Raw genomic sequence first — 19,040 nt, 5'->3', positions numbered from 1 at the left:
TCTTATATAACTCATTTCCACTGCACGTATTCTCGATTGCTGTGCTACATTCCATGTCCATGTCCACCTCCAACTTTTTTTTCATGCTGAATTGTTCCTAACTGAAACCATGCATGAAAATTGTGCATACTGAGGGAAAACTGTAGTTTAATGTCAGATATATTTTATTGACAATTTTAAAGAAATTCACATTACATCTCCAGCCATTAGTATATATAATTTATATTCATTCACAGAACGTCCAAGACTAACAAAACAGCTGCCTGTGGAAACCTATGCAGATCTGGGCAGAACTCTGACAATTACTTGCTCAGTGGTGGGAACCCCACCCCCATACATCACTTGGTTTCGAGATGCAGCAAATGTTAATACCCTGCATGATAATAGGTAAATAGTTTGAGGATGTTGTAAGCATGTTTTCATAATCTTATATGTTGTAGTGTGTTCTATGATTTTACATAAATTCTGCTAATGTTTCACCTGATTAATCATATCTACTCCTCTCTTTTGCATTAGGAGACAGTGCAATAGGATCTCAGTGTGGTGATACAGTAATCAGTTGCAGTTTTCAACATTAAAAGTAGATTTGGCTTCACATGCAAAAGCAGAGTATGGTCTTGGTGCTCATCTCTGTCACATTTGTCCTTAAGCCAGTGGTGGGAAATAACCCATTACCTTTGGATAGAAGGCCTGTGTAACAACCCACAGTTTGTTGTTACCACAGTTACTTCCCCCAAGGACCCGTTTATGAACCAGCTTGAATGGGAGGATGAACAGCTGGGTGGTCTGCCAGGGCCAAGGTTTGAGGCCATGTCCACAGATTCATAGCTGGGCATGCTAACCACTTTACCTTGGTGTTTTTTTTCTAATTCACTTTCCAGAGTGAAATAGTATCTGAACCTAAAAAAAGATAATATTGAATTATAATTATAGCTAAGACACTGAAAAATGTAAAAGTGTTGTGGCTGCTGTGTTGGTGGGATATTTGAAATCTCATCTCATTACTGAACCAAGTTTTACTAATATTATTAGCCTGGTCATAAGTGCGATTGGTCACAAGTCGCATATGGTGTAACTCGAGGACTACCTACAGTACCCTCTCGAGTTTTGCGCTCGCTTCGTTCCGAAGGTATAGCGCTAAACTCGAAACTCAAGATATTGAAAACATCGAAAAAGCGCTTATATGTTCCAACCTGTGGAGATTTTAATTTTTTTTTATACATGTGGGCTATGGCACCGGTAGACTATCCATTTGGGCCTGATGGTCGGCCCCAAGCCTGTCATGGCGTAGGCAACTGTTTATAGTGGTGCCATTATAATTGGCTCATGCTGCCCCCCCGGAGCTCACTTCTATTCCTCCTTTACTCCCTTGTTATCTCAAAATACGTACCTTGGAAAAAGGAAGAGAACAGTCTGGTACCATTCCTCCTGACTGAAAGATGGGTTGGTCTTCCCTATCTGGAAAGGGAAGGGGGACTGCCAAGACTGCAACAACTACAGTTGTATTACACTGCTCAATGTGCCAGGCAAGGTGCTTGCCCAGCCACTGCTGATGCGAATTTGCAGCCAGCTGCTGAAGCTACAGAGACCTGAACAGTCATGGCTTATGCCTGGTAAGTTAACAACTGACCGTATCCTAGCGTTTTGCCTACTGGTGGAACGCTGACGTGAGTTTCAACAGGGGATGCTTGCAGCCTATGTCGATCTCGAGAAGGCGTTTGACTCAGTACATCGCAAGGCACTCTGGGATCTTCTGTGACTCTGTGGGATTCCTGCAAGGACTATTGGTTTGGTGACTGGCCTGTATTCTGGGTGCAGGCAAGTGTTTATAGTGATGCCATCTTGTTTGAGTCATGATGTCGCTTGGAACTCCTCTTTGATCTTTGCTTTAGAGAGAAAATCTAGAGTTTGAGTTGATAGGTGGTCTTCAGGACAGCATGTGGGTAGCCTTAGGCCTCTTGGTTAAGACTGGAAATTGTCAGATTGTAGCGGCGGGTGGGGACGCAAATACAAGTCCTCCTGGAGGCCACGCCAGCACACTGACCACTTAGCCACCGCCTCCCCTGCTTACTGTTTACTGTATCATTTAACTGTAAAAATAAAGATTGCAATGTATTATGTAATGAAAACTATATTCTTGTAGAATACATCAGCTTTTCAATTTGATTTTACTGACTTTGTTGATTTTTTACAACAATTTTCACTTGGTAGAAGGTATTTAATTTGGTTACTTCTCATTTATAGGTACAGATCTCTGCTGAATGGATCCTTAGCAATTTCAGGAGTTCAGGCTAATGATACAGGAATGTACCAGTGCTTGGCCTCCAGTGATGCAGGAGAAACATCAGGCTATACTTGGCTCAAGGTTAAAAGTAAGTGGTGTTTTCTAGTGTACCCACATTGCATGACAACATCTGTAGACAGACACTTTTGATGCAAATTTGCAATAGTGAATCAAGAGCTTTGGACTTTGCAATTATGAATGCAGAGCTCTGTTATGTAAATGTAATGATTACACTTTACAATTCTAATTAAAGTTCAATATACAGTCATACCTCGATTTACGAGTTTAATTCGTTCTGGAATTTTGCTCGCACACCAAAACACTCGTGAACCAAAACGAATTTCCCCATTGAAATTAATGTGAATCCCGTTCCCTCGCACAGTGCCAGCCATGATTTTCCATTATTTTGAAATAATTTAGACAAGAAAAAAAAAAAAAATCAGCCGGCACTCAGAGCACGTCAGGGGTCACCCCTGACGTGCTCTGAGTGCCGGCTGATTTAATTTTTTTTTCTTGTCTAAATTATTTCAAAATAATGGAAAACAATGGGGACTGATAAAAAAAGTGCTCTTGGGAGGCTCAAAATGGCTTAAAAATCACCTGTTATAATCTGATGGCTTGAGTGACGAGCGCCTCTTCCTTTGTTTTTGTTCCATGCAGTCTGGCTTGGATGTCTCTTCTTGACCTTTTTTCACATTATACATGTCGTGGGATTTCAAATAATGCTTTTTCTTATACTTCCATCAACATTTATATGAATAATAATGAAAGTAAGTGAAAAAAAAAAAAAAAGGTAACTTCCATCACTTGGTGCTACGTGCGCTGCCTCTCCTTTACTCACACTTCCTCCCCTCTTCCTTTTCCCTTCTTTTCCTTTCTTCATGCCTCTCCCCAAATGCTTGGGAAGTGGGAGAGGACCGTGAGTAATCCCCGTAGAGGTAGAGGGTTGTGGGGATGCACCACGGTGGTGTGATGGTGGTGGTGGTGGTGGTGGTGAGCAAGCGTGGGTGGTGGGAGGGAGCACATGAGGCGACAGCGAAGGTTCACACTCTTCCTCTGCTCTCTACAAATCTTGCCCCACGCTCAATGACCTCTTCCTCACATCTAGGGGCATTCCTAACTATCCTGATGAAGATTGAGCCTGCTTGTCTTCCCCAAAAGACAGTCTACATCGTTGAGGCGTAGCAGAGGTGTTACAACACACGCCCCTAATTTAATTTATGTAATATGAAGGGTAACCGTGTTGTATGGAAAATGTGTCCTAAATTTAGGTCTTGGTAAAGGTAAAGTTGGAAGCATACATTATAGCTCCACATGGTGGTGGTGCTCATCTACAGTATTTGAACCTGTGGTAGGAGGGCCCGAACCCATTTACCTGACACAGGGCCAGTGTAGCATCTACATTACCACAGTTTACCTTGCCCATATTTTACTAGGTACCCATTTATCAACCATCCTGAAAGGAAGGATGAACAGCTAGGTGGGTTGTATGCCAACTGCCCAGGCTGGGATTCGAACCCAGACCCACAGATTCATAGTTGAGGATGTTAACCACTGCACCTCGGAGGTCTTGCCTTATATCAAAATCCTTAAAAAAGAAATTTACTAAATGGAGGATCAGCTGTATTGTCTTCAATGTGATGAAAATCCATGCCTGTGTATAACATGCTTTGCTGAAACCATTATGAGAAGGGCTTCTCACAGTAGGAAGGAAAGGAACATTGTAAAGCCCATCTGAAGGCAAAGGATTGCCCTTATATTGGCAGTGGGTGACTTTCATTATTGGATTAATGTAGCAATATTGGATCAGTGCAGAAAGAAAATACCTTTGAGGACTGCTAAATTATTGTTGGTGGTGGCTTACAGAAGAAAAGTTAATGAAATGTAGAAAAAAAAGAAAAATGGTCATGTATTGTTTCTTTAGAGTAACTTTCACCTGAAGAAAGTCATTGATTTTGATTTAAAAAAATTTCTTACATTGCATAATTATATTAGCTACAATATTTGTAACTGAGAATAGAAATTGTTGTGTATTATTATATTGATAAGGATATTTATTAATGTAATGAAAAAAATTGCCTTTTCATATTCCATTTGCAACTTTCATAAAATTACTGATTATCTTTTATCAGAATTGATATGAAAATACAGTAAACCCTCGATATAACGGACTAATTGGGGAGACCTTAGTCCGTTAATGCCGAAAGTCCATTATAAGCGGCGGAAATTTAAAAATACGTACAATAATACCAACGAACTTAATAAATGTAGGTATATAGTTTTTTAAAAATTTGACTCATCTATCTCGCACTATCAGATGAAACTTTATTTTTTGTTAGTTTTTGGTGTGCTATGAAATGATCTTCTAACAGTTTGTCACAAATCATTAAGTGAGTGACTGTTCAATGCCTGTTGTACACCTGCTGCCTCACCCGCAAAATAGCTCTCAGAGAGACGTTCAACTTGCTTACTGTTTCTATAGTTCACTCTCTGCTCACAAAGATCACAAGTGGACAGCCCAAAATAAAACCAGGCAAATTAATGCTTTTATTGCTGTGTAGTCTCCCAGTTCGCATGCATGTTGGACAGCAGAGCGATTTATTTCTGTGAGTAGGTAATTCTCGCAACACCGCTGCCCTGTCCTGTCTTGCGCGGTGTATTTCCACTGTATTTTCGCTGCCCCACACTGCGTGCCGAATAAATTTACACTAACCAAACCCATCTTATTATAATCTAATCTACGGTAACTAACAGGCGACTCCTTAAGCTGTGTCAGTACCGACACTTACAAACACTTGGCTATTTTCCATTACATTTACGTCCTGGATTGATGCATAAGACTTTCTTGTGGTGTAAATATGTTTTTCATTTGAAAGGGAACCACAAGGAGGAAAGTCTTTCATAAGGTGAGTTGAAAAAGACTACGATAACCGAAGGGTGAGGCAGCAGATAAAGGGAAGAGGGCAAGGTGGCTAGCAGACGCTATTGTAGCTACCAGGCGCAGTTCATTCAAAAAACATTCTCGGTCGGTCCCTATGGATTTCTGACCCTCTGAACTTGTCCGTTGTATCTGAAATCCGTAATAAGCGGGTCTGTTATATCGAGGGTTTACTGTATAGTGGATATCGAAAGTATTTTTGGAAATAAAATGCTTCATAGTTAATATTTTAATTCAAACCATTAATAGCAAAGAGACAAACATAACTACTCTTAAATACAAGAAAAAATTATTCTTAAAAGATTAAAAATATAAAAAAGTAGAAGTAAGCATGTGTACCACTAGTGGTGCAATGCAATATCAAAACAAACAAACAAAAAAAAAGTAGAATGTACCAGAGATAGTGCAAGTCACAGTTAATGTGTCAACGCTATATCTTGGATTCAGACAAATTTTTGCCCATCATGAATAGTATATATCCATGTAGTAGTGAAACCCATGATTTTGTTACCCTAGACCTAAAGGATAGCTCTAAAAATTTATGAAAATGAATGTGATAAAACTTCATTTTCTAAACATGAACATGAATTTAACTTTTTTTTTTGATACTTTGTAATAGCAAGGTTAATTTTTTTTATTTAATATCTTAACTCTTGTGATTTTCTGGCAGCGAGATGGAAGGCCCCAGCAAAACGGTTACTCAGGTCCCTGAGAGATGGGACCATTGATCAGTATCGTAAGCCTTTTTACTAATGAGTGCTTGTGCATGTAGCTTCCTTGATTGTGTGTATTGCACTGTTCTTTGTGTTGTCTTAAATACCTAGTGACACATCACATGAAAACTCACTCAAAAGCTTTCAAGCATTATGCTTTAGTTTCTTTCCTTTTGGCATAGTTCACTCATAGCCCTGTTGGATCAAAAGAATGATAACCATTCAGCCTTATGATGCATAGCAATGCATTTTTGGAACTGCAGCACTTTAGATTATTTTGTGGTTCACCAGTCTGAACCGGACTATAGTTAGCTTGCTATATGTTTTTATTATGCCAATCCTTAAGTCTCTGGTTAACTTAAACCCAAACTAGCAAGTTGTTGTCTACCCAGATTAGCTTGAGCTTGGTGGTGTCATAGAAGCAAACAAGGCTCCTGCTGAGTATTAAGTGTATTTCCATTGCACTTTAGTTTTGGAAGATGCTCTCTTGGAATTTTTGCTCCTGTAGAGTGTATATATACCTAATGAAAACCTATTAGTGGCAGGTAAGAAAAAGAAATAATGGGACCCAGGCAATGCCTAATTCCATTTGTCATTGCTGTCTCTGAAAATTACAGTAATTACTGTGAGAATGAATGTGCATGGTGTGGCAGTGTGGTGTGCAGTGAGCTGTGGGTGGTTTGGCTCGCCACAAAAGTGCTCAAGAAAACCCATGGACACCCAAAACTTTAACTTGATGATTTTCCTGAGCTACCTCACAGATATTTGAAGCCAACCATGAATGTTAAATCCACAGATGTTAAGGTACACCTGTACCACACATTTTCTCTTCCTCTCATAATGGAATGTCAATAATATGAATTGTTCTCCACACTGAAATAATTCAGGCAACATACACTTTACTCACTTCTATTCCTCCTCAGAGCAAGATGATGATGGTGGAAGGTTTTGAATTATGTGGTCAAAAAGGAGTGTAATTGAATCCAGTGTACTGTAGCTACTGTTTCCAGATTCAGCTAGTGGTAGTTAGGGGTGTGGTTAAAGGTGCGGGGATGATGGTCCGGTCTCTGGGGACACGGCAGGTGAAGGGGTTGAAGACAATGAGAGGATGAGTTAACAGGCCACTGAGTGGAGATCTGGAATTGTGAATTGAAAGGCCAGGTAATGATGATGAGGATGATGAAGGGATGAAGGCAGGATATGAGGGAATGGGAAAAATAAATCAGGACTTAAGGAAACAGGAATATCACCACTTTCTACATCACTCACTACTGCTGTCACTGCTTACAATGTATTCATCACTATTGTCATTGTACTCATTCTCCTCCTAAGTGGTGAATGTGTTTTCCCTTATTTTTTGAGAGGTGCTTAATGTGGCTTCCATAGCGGCTCAGCGATGACTAACAACATTATCTCAAGTCCTTGAGGGCCAGATAGACTGCCATACAACACAACAAGTGATGGAATCTGCAAAGTTTGAGCTAAACATTAAAAATTAGTGCCGCGCAGAGTCTGATATTATCAATGATGATTGACTGAGTGGATGGACCATGGAAGATTTGATTCAATCAAAATAATTGCTCTCATTTTAGTGTTAGTGAAGACAGTGTTAATTTGTATCAGTGAGACCTATCTAGAGAGATCAGAGATCCAAGAGGGAGCCTTTGCAGAGGTTGACATACCTGGTTTTGCCAATGAAACAGTGCACATGACTAAACAAAGTATTAGTGTAAAGACTTACACATTTAGGAGGAAAACTTGTAGTAACCCTCATTGCATTGTCTGAGCTCCTATGTCCCATTTTCCACACCAAGTGTGAGTGAGCATGCTGATCCAGGGAGGCATTTCTGGGTGGTGATGTGAGGCATCATTTATGTGACTAGTGCCTAAATTGAGAAAGTCCTCTGTAGCTGTCATAATATCATGGACATACATAGTAAAATACATTCTCATAAATCATAGCTAGTAGTGTGCACCCCACCATGACCTGGCTAATCTGACTTTAGTGCATAGCCCTCACTTAGCACCACCACCTGCATTAATCCAGTCACAGTATGGATGATTACCTATGATGTGAATGTCCTTTATTATAATTAACACAAAGTCTACTCCATGACACGGTTGATTGTTGATATAATTCTTTGATACATGAGTGCACAAAGTAAGTGATACTAATGGAAGGCTTGTCAACACTCACTGTATACTCCATTAGAATATCAAAGGATATTTTATGTGAATAGCATTCTCAATGAATGATATTTCAGTGTTCGTCGGTATTATTATACGTATTTTTAAGTTTCCGCCGCTTATAATGGACTTTTGGCATTAACGGACTAAGTTCCCCCCAATTAGTTTACTGTATATCTTGCCAAATTATAGGTGTGTCTTATATGGCGGGAAATACGCTATTTTTGCACCGAGAAACATAAATGCGTTTACAATAAATATTCACCTCATCCTCCCTCCCTTCCTCACCTCACCTGGATGAATGAGATGAATTTAAGAGTTGTTCAGTTGATACAAATACGGTTGAAGGTTTAAATGTAATGTTAAACAGTTTTAAAGACAAGCAGAAGGTGAATGAATAACAAGTGTTCACGAGTAGTATTCTTTATTAATAATTGCTATTATTATTATTATTATTATTATTATTATTATTATTATTATTATTATTATTGTTGTTGTTGTTGTTGTTGTGATCATTATATCTGTAGTAACATTATTATTATTATTATTATTATTATTATTATGTTTACCCTCTCGCGCGTGATGACACATTTTGCGTCATCAAGGGTAAAAGGTCCTGGCGCACTATCGCAAAATGTGTCATAAACTTTAAAAAATTGATTAAAAATTAAGTTTTCGGTAAAAATGCGTCAAATTTGGGAGCGTCATTTGTTGGGATAAGTTTCTTAATGGTAACATATGGCAACCTTTCTAAGGAGCGTAGATGAGGAGCTTTGAGCGATTTTTTGTTTTTAGACTACTCTGACGGGAGAGGAAAAAAATACAGTTTTCTCGGTGTAACTCAGGAACTAATAGGCATATGAGGATTTTGAGGATACCATATGAATCCTCACTAAATTCTGCTTTGAAACATATATTTGGCTTAAAAAGTTGGCCCACAAAATTTTGAGCTAGCGAGTGGGGAAGAGTTGGTACTTAGGATTTGTTGTCTACAATACTCTATACGGAGAATTGAAACAAGTCTGTATTGTTTATATATTATATTTTCCTCTATTTTTTATTTGTGCATGTTTTAGTACAAGTCTTTATGAAGCCATTGATACCAAATTTATTGGGGTACGATATATCTGTGAGGGTAAAATACTACCAGGAATGTAGAGTATCGCGGCGGCAAAAAAAGCGGTCGGGCCTGAGAAATGCATGGTGAGTGGAATAGAAACTTATTGGAAACTTATGGTGTGTGAGAGGGTTAATATTGTAATTGATATTCTTCTTTTTCTTATTCTTCTTATTTGTAGTAGTAGCTGCAGAAGCAGTAGTTGTATAATGCATATGAATAAGAAATAATATAGGTGCTCCTGTAACATATAATTATTGAATGACTCCTAATTGTCATCCTTCACCAAACAGCTTCAGCTCCCCAAGTGAGGGTGGCACCTGAGAACATGACTGTGTTGGATGGGCAAGATGCCACCATACGGTGCCAGGCAGATGGTGCACCACAACCTAACATAACTTGGTTTTTCAATGGTATGTAACATAAGTTGGAAAATATCATTACCAATTTTACATAAATATGTTAATTAGTATTTGTATAAAAGGGCATGACATTTACCGTTATTAAAGGCAAACTCACATACATGAAAGACAGTGACCAAGTAAATCATTAGAGACTTCAGTATAGATAAATGTTTCAGAATTTCAGTAGTTTGAAAGGAAGCATGGACAGGTCACTGCAATGTAATATTTCATTGATGCAGTTTTCTGCCTCCAATGATGTGTGATTATGTGAATATTCAAAGAATGTTATGTAACTTCTCAGTTATAAAACTTTATTTCATGAGTATATATTTAATTTACAGACAGTTTAGAATTGGTGGGAAATGGTCATTACGTGATTCATGACTCTGGAGACATTTTGATAACCAGTGTCAGCACTCGAGATGAAGGAAAGTATACCTGTCTGCGTGCCAATGAAGCTGGAAGCCTTACACAAGATGCCTGGCTCTCCATTCTAGGTATGTTTTGTTGTAGTATTCCATTGCATTGTATTATAACATGTATATAATATCAGTAACCATTGCATCATTGTTTTTGCAATCCAGATTATATTAGAACATTTGTTTTGACTTTTTTATATGAAATCCAAGTTTATTTATACTATGGAAATGTCTTAGTTAAGCAGGTACACAGAAATATTAAAATTTAGTTACATTCTGATTTGGGAAACCAATCGCACATATGGTTTTGTAGCAGATGCCGGGTTCTCTCACACGTCTGCTTCCAGTGGGCCTGAGGGATGGCATACTTGAGATAATACTTGCCAGCAAGCGGTGGTGAAAATTTAGAGACAAATGGTGGTTTTTATTTCTGCATCATGCCTGTAGCAGAAGACTCATCCATGTTACTACTATAGAAGGGCAGCGAAATAAAAAAGTTGGATGAGAGACATGAGAACTGTTAATGGCAAGACAGCAGGGTGAACACTGGCCGAGAAATGTGATGGTTGATGCGGAAATTTAAAAAAATGCATGTAATACTGACGCTTAGAAACCATTGGAGATATTGGAAGTACAGGTAACTCTCGATTTACGCGAGTATTGTGTCCTTGAAGAGGTCGCGTAAATCAAAAACAATGTAAATCAAACAAGAGGTAGGTTTGTACCTTTATTGCCTACTGTATCACTCTGACTCCTCTCCCTCTTGTGGTTCCTCCTCTGGCTGCCCTTCCCCTCGTGGTAGCACAGCAGCGAGGGTGTTGTTGTTGTTGAGTAGCATGGCAGCGTGGGTACTGTATTGTTGTTCAAGTGGTGCTCGGGAAGAACTGAGCTCAGCTGTGTGGTCGCAGTGCCGTGTGAGTCCAGTTGCGTGAGACATCTGGTGGCCACTCCATAAAATATCGCGTATAAATGAAAAAAACGTGTAAATTAAACATTTATTTGGATTTTGGACCCCGCGTTATTTAAAAAACGTGTAAACCAAACTCACGTATATTGAGAGTTACCTGTACAACTTTGTTTAATGCTCTGACTCAGGGAAGGTTTACTGTTGTGAATCCGGCACTCATACTGGTGCCTCTGTGTGCCTCTCCCAGAAGCTTTCAGTGTGATAAAGTGCACTGGTGTCATTTGCTAAGATACTAAGATGTTTTGGAGCAATGAGCATATAAGAAAAGGCTTAGAATGCCAAAAGAAATGAAGGATAACACCAAGCAAACTCCAGAAAGGAAGAGGATGGAAGAAGATGCAAGTACCAGCACAGAAAGTATTTTCTAATCACCCTGTGATGGGTTTCCGAGGCCATGTCAGTGTTTCTTGAAAAAATAACATTTTAACAGTGTTGAACAGGTATGGTATTTTGAGAGAGGCTGTTTGAGACCCCAACTTGATGGGTAAAAATATGCTTAGGTGTCAAATATGGATGATTCACTCTCTCTCTCTCTCTCTCTCTCTCTCTCTCTCTCTCTCTCTCTCTCTCCCCCCCTCCCCTGTCTTCCTTTCTCTTCCTTCCTTCACTCAGTCGTGAGAAACCAATGTACGGATATATGGTTGCGCAAACATCCCATTTTAACTCTGTTTATTTTGGGGAAAAAAATACCATTACAACTATAATGCATATTGGGTCACTACAGTGAGGAAACAGTTCTGCTGCTGGTCATGATGAGTTTGAATGACCAGGCGAGTGGTCACCAACCAGACCACTGGGCATGTCTCCTGGAAGCATTGGTCGGATAGTTAATAGGCTATTTAAGAATGTCTGGTTCTGTCAGTGGTTGCTTATTGAAAACATTTTTAGGGAAATCTCTGTAGATTTTACATAATATACAATACATATTAAGTGAACATTGACCTAACTTGTAATGAAAAAAATGTTATACCTTGATATCACATATGCAAAATGTTAAATGTTATTATGCAGCTTTTAAAATTTCAGTAAGCCTCACAATTTTTTAAAGACGAAAACAGCTAATAGCCTTATCAAGAAACAATATGAAGGTTGAATGTAGTTATGAAATACCAGAAAGCTGTGATAAAAGTATTATAATTAAATTTGTAATTGTTTCAGTAAAAACACAAATATCACAACCTCCTGTGGACACCAGAGTGATATTGGGACGAGTGGCCACGCTGCAGTGTAAGGTGTCTCATGCACCATCTGTGGCTGTTCATGTCCAATGGTCCCATGAGAACAACATCATTGAGCTAGATGGGAATCCTCGAATTAGTGTGCGGAATGATGGGACATTGGAAATACAGGAAGTGAGAGCAGCAGATGTGGGACTGTATACTTGTGTGGTTAGTATATCAGCTATTTGTTATTTTCAACTCTAATTTAAGATTATTAATAAAAGAAATACAATAAGGTGTTTCCCATCACTATGTCTTAGTTGTGTTGAAAAGCTTTAGTAATGATGAATTTAATTATTTCATGAAAAAAATGAACCTCTAACAGTTAACTCAACCCATTAAGTAGCCTTTAATTTTTTCAATAGGTCACGTCATCAGGAGGCAATGAAACTCGCACAGCTCAATTGGAGGTAATAGAACTCCCTTATGCTCCATCTGGTGTGAAGGCAGAGCGTACTCCCAACAAACCAAAATCTGTTCGAGTGACTTGGACTCCAACCTTTGATGGGAACAGCCCCATTGAAAAATTCATCATCCAGAAGAGGGAGGTCCCATCTGAAGGTGAGAGACCTGCTTGTATTTTTTCAGTGTAAGAAAGTACGGTGGAGATAAGGAGGTAGGAGGGAAAAGGAAAGAGGAGAGGGAGGGCAGGAGATGGGAAGGATGGGGGGAGAATGGTATAAGGAGAGGGGGAAGATAATATCTCTGACCTTGAGTACTGAGGCAAGAGACATTCCAGTCACACCAATACTATTTTTCTCTTTATTTTATTAATTTCCTGGTAAAAACTGTCTGCTAATGCACACACGAGTACATACAAATACACTCAGTTTCTACATAATAATAATAATAATGAGTCATGTATGACATCATATCATAATTTAGGACATTTTAGAAAACACTATGATTACACTATGATTACATACCTGTTGATGTCACAACTCAACCATCAGCAATATGATGACATACCTGGTGATGTCATAGATCCACATTATTTTGGCTGGTGTAGCGTCTTAGGTAACACACGTTCACGTTTTATGAAAGGTTTTCTTAAATGGATAATTGGCCTGGTCGTAAGTGCGAGTGGCCATCAGTCACATAAGTCATAACTCAAGACCTACCTGTAGTGACTTCACTGTAGAATTTTCATTCAGATTGGACCAGTAATATTTGAAGAAAAAATTAAAAACAAAAAAAATGAAATTCATTAACTTTTGAAATAGTTTATCATTAGATTTTATTTCAATTTTGTTTATAAACTAACTATTTAATCTCCTAATCTTAAAGCAAGAAAATCAGAACCAATTTATTGCCTATTTATATTACAGTAAAACCCCAATTCTCCAGTTCCCGGGTATCTGGAAACCTAAAGTATCTGCCAAAAATCTGTCCGGCAAACAGTGGAAACATTTGAAAAAATTGATAAGATATTGCAAAAATCTGACTGGCGTTGTTTATGTTTACTTTCTGCCACTGCACCAGCAGTGCCGCAATCCTACCCTTAACCCGGTAGCAGCGGGGATCATGTTTCTTAATGGTCCCTCTAAGCGAGAAAAATGAGAAAAAATCATCACTCACACAAACCATTTCATATTATATATCAAAGCATTTGTGATTAGTTTTTGTATCATCTATTTTGGGGGGTTTATATCATGGCACAAATTTGGCCCGTCGCTGCTACTGGGTTAAGGAGTCTAGAGAACACTATAGTTGGTTCCACCAGACCTGGCAGGCCTAAGCCTTCAAGGATGTGTTGTGCGGCAACGGCCTGATGAGTGAGCCTCCCATAACCCATTCAGCAAATGGGGTACCTCTTTGGCCGACTCGGTAAGGAGTGGCTCTCCCGTCACGCTGGTCGCGGGTTCAATCCCAGGCAGCCGGGGAATACCCTCTCCTTGTTGTGATTAATTTCTCATGTGTTTCAATACACGCAGAGGACGTGTGGGACCGAGAGAGTACTAGAAAAAAGAGAATAGAAAATCTTGTCATTAAAGATGGACTCGCGGACTTGACATCATTGCTTGGGTGATGGTGCTGCGTGCTCATTGGCCCATTCTTAATTTGTTATGAAGAGGTGGAAGAAAAGAAAAAAGTCCGGCACAACATGTGGAAAATAAGAAATAGCAAATTGAGGAGCCCGGGCCCACAATAAACACAGCCACACACACACACACACACACACACACACGGATTAATTAATACATGGAGAGAGGTGGAAGGGGTGATGTCAATGTTAAAGTAGCAGAGAATGTAAACAAGGAGAACTAGAAGCTTTTGTTGTGGCCACCCCATGTAGAAGAGACCCCACAGGGAAATTTTTATGTAGGCTAGGACTGTAGATATTTAGGTATTTTATTATGTCAAGTGTTTACTACACCTATGCTCTCATACTTGTTACTTAATGTAAATTTATACCAACAGGTGTCGTTGAAGACCTTGGACTAAATTGGGTAACTGTGTTGACAAATGTGAGTTCAATGGCTACTGAAGCAGTGATTGGAAACTTGAGACCATCCACAGGCTACCAGTTCAGAGTCTCAGCCGTCAATAATGTGGGGGAAGGTTCCTCTTCCCAACCCTCAAATACTGTGATTCTACCACAGGAAGGTAGGTGTATACAGTATATACTACTCATGTGCCTTCATGATTAGAGATTTTTATTACAATATTTTTCACACACTTCCCCTTAAAGCTGATACATAGTAAATAAATGTTTCAAAATAAATGTGAAAACCAAAATAGTGCTGAAAGAAATCTTTCAGCAAGCTTTTATTTTACAGCAGTATTAAAATGACCAAGCAACAAAACATTCTATTAGTGTTAGGACAGCTTTATTCCCATGTTCTCAAGAACTAATATGCTTCAGTAAGTCAGATTATCACAGCTGTAAAATAATAATGTACTTTTATGAAAACTTTTGAAACAATATTTCCTGATTTACATTTAAACTATCCCAACAATGTTTGGTCCTTTTTCATGTACCCGAGTTATAATTTTAAGTACCATATTTGACGGCTTATAAGACACTTTTTTTTCCAAAAAAATGTCCCTGAAAATCACCCTGTCTTATAAGGTCAAGGTTCAGCTTTGGGTCACTGGCTAGTTAAGGTTTCTCTAGCCTGCCATGACTGACAGCCGCTGCCCGCTGCTGACAAACACAGGAAGAAGGGGGGAGGGACGCTACAAAGCGTATTTTATACATATTTCAGGATGACCTTTGACAAACATAAATTTATGGACTGGTTTTGTGGTGCACCAAAAAATGCACTCACTACAGCTTTAAAATACAGAATTTTATCTGCTTAACCATTCAGACAGCCAAATACGAAACAAATGGCGTACGTAAAGTTAGGTTTGGTTTAAATTTATTTGGCACACAGTGTGGGGCGGTGGAAATACGTAACGCAGTGCAGGACGGGACATGTTGGCGGCGGTCCACAATACACAGGTTGGTGCTGCAAGAAATACCTCCTCACAGAAAAAAGTTGCTTCGCTGTTCAATACGCATGCACACTGGGGGAATACACAGCAAGAAAAACATTAATTTGCCTTGTTTTGTTCTAGTTTGTCCACGTGATATTTGTGAGGGTGAGTGAACTATAGAAACAGTAAGCAAATTGAAACCTCTCTGCTAGCTATTTTGGAGCTGCAGCATCGGGCAGCGTTGGGTGCACAACAGGCAATTGAAAAGTCAATCATTTAGTGATTTCCGGAGAAAAATAATATCTCCATAATAAACAGTATCATATTTTGTCCAGAAATAAGCAGTCACCATCTCAAAATTAATAGGCTACCCTCTCATGAATAATTCCCTATTTCAGTTTTCATTGTTTTTATTTAGATTCAAATAGAAATATTCCAAAATCCGAAAAAAATCTAAAATCCGCAACACTTTTGGTCCCAGGAATTTTGGGTAAGGGATTCTCAGCCTGTGTATGAATTTGCATTTCATGAGCATATTTTTGGAACTACTTACATTTTACATGTAAGAGAGCACTTTACTCTGACAAGGTGAATCCTACTGATCACCTTGAATTTAATAAAAAATATTTTTTGGTAATATTTTTTTCTTTTTGTTAGCTCCTTCAGGGCCACCACAAGGGCTGGTAGGGTCTCCAAGATCCTCCACTGAAATCATGATTCAGTGGGAGTCCCCCTTGGAAGAGGAAAGAAATGGCCTGGTGCTGGGTTACATGGTACGCTACCGGCTTCATGGATACAAGGACTCACAGTGGTACTATCGCAATATTACCAAAGAGGTTTGTGATGTTGCATATTGTTCCTTATTACTCATCCCTTTGTACTCATTGAAAAATATATTCTCATGCTGAGTCTGTGGGACATGTTTTTCTTATGTATTTCTTACTGCACAATAAACTTGTATATTTTAATACTCTTAGCTCATCCAGCACTAATCTTCAGCTTTTTCAGTCCTGTTAAATGTGCATTTTGAAATTAATGAATACTGAAAAATTCAAGGGAGCTTGTCTCTATCACTGATACATAAGTAGTGCTACACCTACCCTTGGTGTTACTGTTCTTTAAAGCATTAAAAGATAAACATGAGTAATTATGTTGCTTGGAAGAAACAAGACGGGTCCCTTAAGATACATTTGAATTTTTGTTTTGCATGAATGAAGAGGGCATGGAATTTGATGTTGCCTTGCCTTTTCTTTACATCTTATATCCTTGTGCATCATTATATAGAGATATTGTCCAAAGTTTCACTATCATTTCATGAATCTGTGTTTCATAGCAAAAGCCAACCATCTCTTTGCCATTATCTGACATCAGAACGTTGTCTGTTGTGCTCACCCATCCCAAATGAACACCACTGAGTGCCAAGGTTTGAACCCGGCACTCAGTGGTGTTCATTTGGGATGTTTTTCACTGTGTTAATACAGTTTCTCTGATGTATTTACACACCGTATGTGCCATAAGGATTTGATTAAAAGCGTTTCTGTCAGTCACAGGTGTGGGCAGGGTTACCTTCACCTTCATGTCCACAGTGCAGGGCTGGGGCGTCAGTTAATGGCCACAGAAACGGCCTCTGGCGCGGTAACCTTTTAGCCCATCGGTGGTCTAGTCGGTATGCTGCCCTGACTTCTAGTCAGAAGGCCCAGGTTCGAATCCTGGCACTCAGTGGTGTTCATTTGGGATGTTTTTCACTGTGTTAATACAGTTTCTCTGATGTGCTCACCCAGTTAGTTGGGACAGATCAGCTGCAGCTGCCAGTCTTTTCATTTGCACATGTGCCAAGCATGATCTGAGTCTCAGAGCTGATCCTCTCTTAAGATGACTCCTTTTGCTGCCAATTTATTAGAGACGGACCTCCATGAAAGCACTTCAAGTTAAGGAGGCAGGCCATTTATCTAAAAAATAAAAAAAATAAAACAGGTAGCTAATCCTGGCATGGCAACTAAATTTGCCCTTGCATGAATATTTTAAAAGCAATCAGATCTGCTTCCTGAGGCAGAAATTAAACCCAGTCTTGTTTCTTATTAGTGATATAATACAGCAATAGAACACTGTCAGTTTCTTAGTGATATATAGCAATAGAACACTGTCATTTTCATAGGCTGACCTCACTCTGCCATGTCAGGCACACTTTTCACTTCTCCTCAGTCTTGATATGACTCCTGCTTGCATGACAGATAGCAGTCAGTACCAAGTACTGGTCAGTACGTGGCAACAAGTGACAGTGTCATCTGTTGGAATGGCATCTGAACTCAGCTGCACCTACCTACAGATACTTAAGCGCCTATCACACTGGGCACTTTTTCCTCCGACCTCCGACATGACAATTGGACTGTCTCCACCTTCTTTTTTTCCTTTTTTCTCGGAGCAAATTTGCCTGCATTTTCTGAAAAAAAAGGGAAAAAAAGAAAAAGGAAGAAAAAAGAAAAATATGAAAAAAACATCCTGAAAAAAAAAAAAAAAAAAAAAAAATGGTTATTTTATTTATTTTAATTTTTTGATTTTGGAGTAACATATAACATACATATAACACACAAAAACACAACAACACATTACTGGTGAAAGAACATAGCTGACGCCTCTCAAGGAATTAGTCATTACCTCTAAAATAGCAACAAACAGACATCAACTTGAGATCCAGTCAGTACCAAGACTTTGAATACGTTCTGGCTTATGTACAGATGGGATGGCCAGCAACCCTTCCACACCCATCCAGTGTCAATGATCTCCTTTCCATAACAAACTGTCCTATCCACTCATATGCTGACAACTCCACTCTGCATTATTCAACTTCTTTCAACAGAAGATCCTCTCAACAGGAATTACAAGACTCCAGACTGCAGAACGCTTAACCTCAGACCTTGCTATCATTTCCGATTGGGGTAAAAGGAACCTTGTGTCCTTTAATGCCTCAAAAGCCCAATTTCTCCACCTATCAACTCGACACAATCCTCCAAACATCTATCTCTTATTCTTCAACAACACTCAGCTGTCACCTTCTTCAACACTAAACATCCTGGGTCTATCCTTAACCCTTTTACTCCGGGGGACGTATATTCACATCCTTGTTGCCAACTTTGGCCAACCGCTCCCATCCGGTGGACGTGTCTATACGTCCTACTTGCTACGCGCCACATACGGGAGACGTGTATATAAGTCCTGTTTAATTTTAGTATGCCATAGCAGGGATACGTTTTCTGGGACATGGATGGTTTACGAGAAAATATGGGTAACAAAATTATACAGTAACAAAGAAATTCTACTGTGAGAACTTTTTCAGTCTTTTGCAGACATACCTTTATCACACACACACA

General features: G+C 39.1%; 1 protein-coding gene across 10 annotated transcripts in view; it reads left to right on the top strand.

Annotated features, from left to right (window-relative positions):
• The window catches only part of LOC126980959 (protein sidekick-like), a 180,188-nt gene that overhangs the window by 101,945 nt on the left and 59,203 nt on the right, over nucleotides 1–19,040 (top strand). For 8 of the 10 annotated variants that reach the window (XM_050831441.1, XM_050831438.1, XM_050831437.1 and 5 more), the window contains exons 7-15: nucleotides 237–387; nucleotides 2,245–2,372; nucleotides 5,893–5,958; nucleotides 9,533–9,652; nucleotides 9,985–10,140; nucleotides 12,188–12,417; nucleotides 12,615–12,810; nucleotides 14,671–14,856; nucleotides 16,330–16,508. In XM_050831441.1, the coding sequence (XP_050687398.1) occupies nucleotides 237–387; nucleotides 2,245–2,372; nucleotides 5,893–5,958; nucleotides 9,533–9,652; nucleotides 9,985–10,140; nucleotides 12,188–12,417; nucleotides 12,615–12,810; nucleotides 14,671–14,856; nucleotides 16,330–16,508 (1,412 nt within the window). The remainder of the gene's footprint in view (nucleotides 1–236; nucleotides 388–2,244; nucleotides 2,373–5,892; nucleotides 5,959–9,532; nucleotides 9,653–9,984; nucleotides 10,141–12,187; nucleotides 12,418–12,614; nucleotides 12,811–14,670; nucleotides 14,857–16,329; nucleotides 16,509–19,040) is intronic. The other 2 variants (XM_050831445.1, XM_050831447.1) reach the window with 1 other exon arrangement.

This window comes from Eriocheir sinensis, chromosome 46, assembly GCF_024679095.1.
Source record: "Eriocheir sinensis breed Jianghai 21 chromosome 46, ASM2467909v1, whole genome shotgun sequence".
Classification (NCBI taxonomy): Eukaryota; Metazoa; Arthropoda; class Malacostraca; order Decapoda; family Varunidae; genus Eriocheir; species Eriocheir sinensis.
This window is presented reverse-complemented; position numbering and strand designations above follow the sequence as displayed.